This window comes from Humulus lupulus, chromosome 4 (genome assembly GCF_963169125.1).
Source record: "Humulus lupulus chromosome 4, drHumLupu1.1, whole genome shotgun sequence".
NCBI lineage: Eukaryota > Viridiplantae > Streptophyta > Magnoliopsida > Rosales > Cannabaceae > Humulus > Humulus lupulus.
In genome coordinates this window covers 5,846,696-5,851,047 of record NC_084796.1, presented here as the reverse complement: position 1 = coordinate 5,851,047, position 4,352 = coordinate 5,846,696, and the positions used below count along the sequence as shown (strand labels likewise).

The 4,352-nt window shown below is 36.9% G+C and overlaps 1 protein-coding gene across 1 annotated transcript; it reads right to left on the bottom strand.

Annotated features, from left to right (window-relative positions):
• Positions 1-219: 219 nt before the first annotated feature.
• Positions 220-3,921, bottom strand: LOC133831807 (putative disease resistance RPP13-like protein 1). The gene is made up of 2 exons (XM_062262218.1): positions 396-3,921; positions 220-308 (listed from the first exon to the last, which is right to left on the bottom strand). Exon 1 carries the CDS (start codon positions 3,834-3,836, stop codon positions 762-764), a length of 3,075 nt encoding a protein of 1,024 aa, XP_062118202.1. The 5' UTR covers positions 3,837-3,921; the 3' UTR covers positions 220-308; positions 396-761.
• Positions 3,922-4,352: the final 431 nt, after the last annotated feature.

The window sequence follows — 4,352 nt, the reverse complement described above, 5'->3', positions numbered from 1 at the left end:
AGAAATATATGTAATTCTATAGTCATATTCGTTAAGAACTTGTACAGTTGTACCTATTAACTGCAACATTGGTACTTGGTAGTATGATTCCAAACTTTGAATTAAAAGAGCTACAAAATTAAAAAGGCATAAAAGTGGATTAAAAACAACAAATCTAGCAAAGTAGAGTAGATAATTTTAAGACATGTCTAAGCAAGAAATTAAAATAACATAACTTACACGATTTAGAAGTAGTTTTGTTTCCCTTCTTTTAACAATTATATGAGATGCCTGAATATGTGCTTCACATTCACAAAATTTTTAAGTTTCTGCATAAGAATAAGGTTTGGAAGCTTGTGAGTGCATAACTCGAATATGTTGCATATTAGTATTATAAGATATGGCAATATTATTACCTCAATGAACAGAGAAAATATAGCTATACTTGTAACATTTGAAAAGAATCCATTACGTTGGGGATATAATGCCTGCAAAAAAGAACAGAGCTGCATTCAAATAAGCTGCAACAAGAAATGTAGTCTATTACCAGTAACCACATTTTAAAATTGGAGCAAACTAAGCTATACATCTCTTGGGCTAGGATATTACAGTGCTAAAATCAGTTGGAAGCGTTCAAGAATAGAATATTAATTGCAGAAGTCAATAACAATAATTAAGAACTCTTTTAGTTCATACTACACGTAAAACTATAAACAAGTGGAGAGGAAAGAGTAGTACCAGCTGGTGTGGAGAACACTTCGAAAAATTACAGAGCCTTGATCTTAGTTTAAGTATGGATGCGACTGTATATCTAGATTTTGGATATCAGCAACTAGGAGCCAATCCTCCCCAATCTCCCTCTGCAGTCGTGGTGTTAGTAAAGGACAACAGTTGATTGATAGAGAACGAAGAGAACGAGGTGGTTTTGGCAAGAAAATAAGGTTGACGCAGAACAAAATTTCCAGCTTCTCAAGGGAGGTGAGGTGTTGAATGGCTTTTGAGTCTAAGGCCTCAAGGTTTTCGCAACTGCAAATGACAATTTCCTTTAAACTCGAAGGCAATCCCCCTTCTAGAAATATCTCCTGTCCTTGACATTCAGATATTCTTATAGTGTCAAGAGATGGAAATGCAGCATCCATCTGTTGGGCCCTTGGAAGTAAAGGTAGTAGTTGGTCACATTCATCGATGACAAGCTTTCTCAATGATGGAAGGTAATTAGGCAATGAAACTTTGAGTCTCGGACAGTCTTTCAATTCAAGTTCCTTGAGAAGAGGAAAAACTCCACCTTCAACTTCGCCTTCAATAAACAACCACTCTCGGAGCTCTGGCATCAATTCCAAATGCAAACTCTCCAAACATCTAAATGGTATTGTGCCAGAAATAGAATAGAACTCTGACCCTATCCTCAACACGCTTGCAAAATCCGAAATCATAAGGTGTTTGAGGGAGGGTAGCTGCCCCAAAGGCGGCAAGATGAAACAATGCTTACATTTATATAGACTCACAGTCACCATATTAGATAACAAATGGGATCCAAACCAATCTGGGAAAGCGGTACCTTTGTAGTTATGGATTTCAAGTTCCTTCAAATTTGCATGAGGTTCAAGTTGGCCAAGCACTTCTCTTTCTTCTTGCGATTTACTATAATCGGCCGCATGATTAATACCCCATCTCAATATCAACTTATTAACAAACTTCTTATTCTTTAACTCAGCCTCCAAAGCATCTTTAACATCTGCAACATTTTCTAGTCCAGAAATGCGAAGAGTCCGTTGTAGATTGTTCAACCTTTGTAGATGCTTCACGCTAAACTTAGTCTTCTTATCCACACAAATATCACTTGACATTTTACCAATTTGTGGCCTCTCATTCAAGAAGGGGGGAGTGCAGAGATGTCTCAAGTTAATTAATTTCCCTATCCTCTTTGGCAATGTAGTAAGTCTAGTGCAACCTTCCAACAATAGTGTCTGCAAATTATACAAATTGCAAACTGTATCTGGCAACTCTTCAATTACAGTGAAAGACAAGTCCAGGTACCTTAAATGTTTTAGCATACCAATTGAATCAGGCAGCATCTTAACAGAAGATTCGCTTAAGGAAAATACTCTTAAACAACTTCCTACTGTAAGCAACACATCATATGGGACTACGTTCCTCGCATAGCATTGTTGTAATGGCAATGCTAAAAAAGTACGCAAGCTCTTGACTCTAGACAAGCCTGTAAATTTGTTGGCAATATAACCTCCCTTCATATATGACAAATGGCGGGTCTTTTTTGAAAGGCCAATAAAATTATTATCGGAATCCAAATTAAAACAAAATTTATGTGATGCAAGCATAGCTAAATCATGTACCAGGTCATGCATTTTAAAGAACGATTTTCCATTACTTGAACGATGAAAAAATGACCTTAACATAAGATCCTGAAAGTATTCCTCTCCAACTTCCTCCATCTTTTTGCTCTGTTCATCAACTTGTAGAAAACCTTCTGCCATCCACAGCAAAATCAATTTTTCTCTATCAAATTCATAATCCTCGGGAAATATGGAGCAATACACAAAGCATTGCTTGAGATGTGCCGGTAAGTGACAATAGCTCAACCATAAAGCTGGAAGAACATATCCCAATGGTTCATATGATTTCTCCCATATGTCACTATTAAGTATCTCTTCCCATTTTTTGGGATCCCTTTCTGCGTGCAATAATCCACCAACAAATATTATTGCTAATGGTAAGCCTCGGCACTTTTTCACTATTTCCCTACCAATCACTTGGAGGACTTGGTAGTCATTGGGATCAACGTTCTCTCCAAAAACACATTTGGCAAATAATTGCCAAGAATCTTCATCCGACAACGTAGTTAATTGATAAATCTTCCCAGTGGTTATAACTGAGGCAACAACTTGGCTTCGTGTAGTCACAATAATTTTACTACCACTTGATCCAGATTCAAAACAACTTTTCAAAGCTGCCCACATAGCTTCATTCTCGTTCCAAACATCATCAAGAACAAAAAAAAATTTCTTCCCCTCCAACGCTTCATTCAATCTATATCGAAGTAGGTCTAAGTTTTCGTAATCATAGTTATTGGAAGTGGCTCCCTCAATAATCGCTTTCATTATTCTCAAAATATCAAACGATTCTGATACACAAATCCATACTTTCAGCTCAAAATGTTTTTTCACTTTATCATCATCATAAACAAGTTGAGCAAGAGTGGTTTTGCCTACACCTCCCATCCCGACAATCGGGATGACAGAAATCCTTCTACCATCGTCAACATCGTCGTCTAGCAACAGATCGATAATGTTTTTTTTATGATAACCCCTCTCATAAACATCAGACCGTTCTACTAAAGGAGCAGGTGGCCTTTGCCGAGGTTTGCTTCGAAAACCTTCTCTCAGGCCAAGAACTTCTTTTCGAACAAGAAGATCATCTAGTTCAAGGAGGATCTTGGAGGCATCACGCAGTACGGTTTTATCAAATGTGGGCAAGAAACAGGACATGGATTTCAGTTGGTGAAATACCTGGCTTGCGCCGCTGCTGGATTGATCATCTTCAAGTTTGGATCGCAGAGCTTCATAGTCAATCCTATCCACCAAGTCATCGGCTTCAAAGATCAGATCTTGAACCTTGAAAAGCCACAGTCTGACCTCCTTATTCATAAGTTGCTCCCCCTCAGCATCATTGAGCAGCTTATGAGCTGATGACAGGCTTGTGTTCAACTTGTCAAGCAGCTTGAGAATGGGTTTCTTTCCATGGAATAGTTGGAGTATGTCCTCGGAGGCCAATCGCTGCAGCAAACGCGGAATCGAACCAGAGGGCAAAGCATCACTAACCGAATCAGCAGCAGCCATAATTGATGGAATTTGAAGTTGGTTTTGGAGACGAAGCAAGTATGGTGAAGGGAATGACGACGAAGAAAGTCAACATAGAAGGAGAACTGCAGGGTACTGTTCATTTTTCCGCTTCTTTTTTTTAAAATGATTTCCCCACTTTGGTTGTTATTTTTAAATATTATTTGTCTTCACTCGTCTTGACACGTGTAATATTTTCGTCTCATCCCTTCCCTGGTTCGTAGTATGAAAACCCACCTTGTAATTGAAATTGATTGTAACACTCTACAACTCTAGTAACCATTAAGAATTCGGCATAATTACTGATTAATATCAATTTTAAATATAATTATTAATTATTTTCTCGAATATCACAATAAAAATTTATAAATAATTACTAATTTATATATAAAAATATAGTATAATTACTCACATATACAATTACTATTTTAATATTTACATAGTTGTTTCTAAATACGCTCTAAAATATATATATATATATATATAAATCAATCAAATTAAAGTGACATTTTAGTA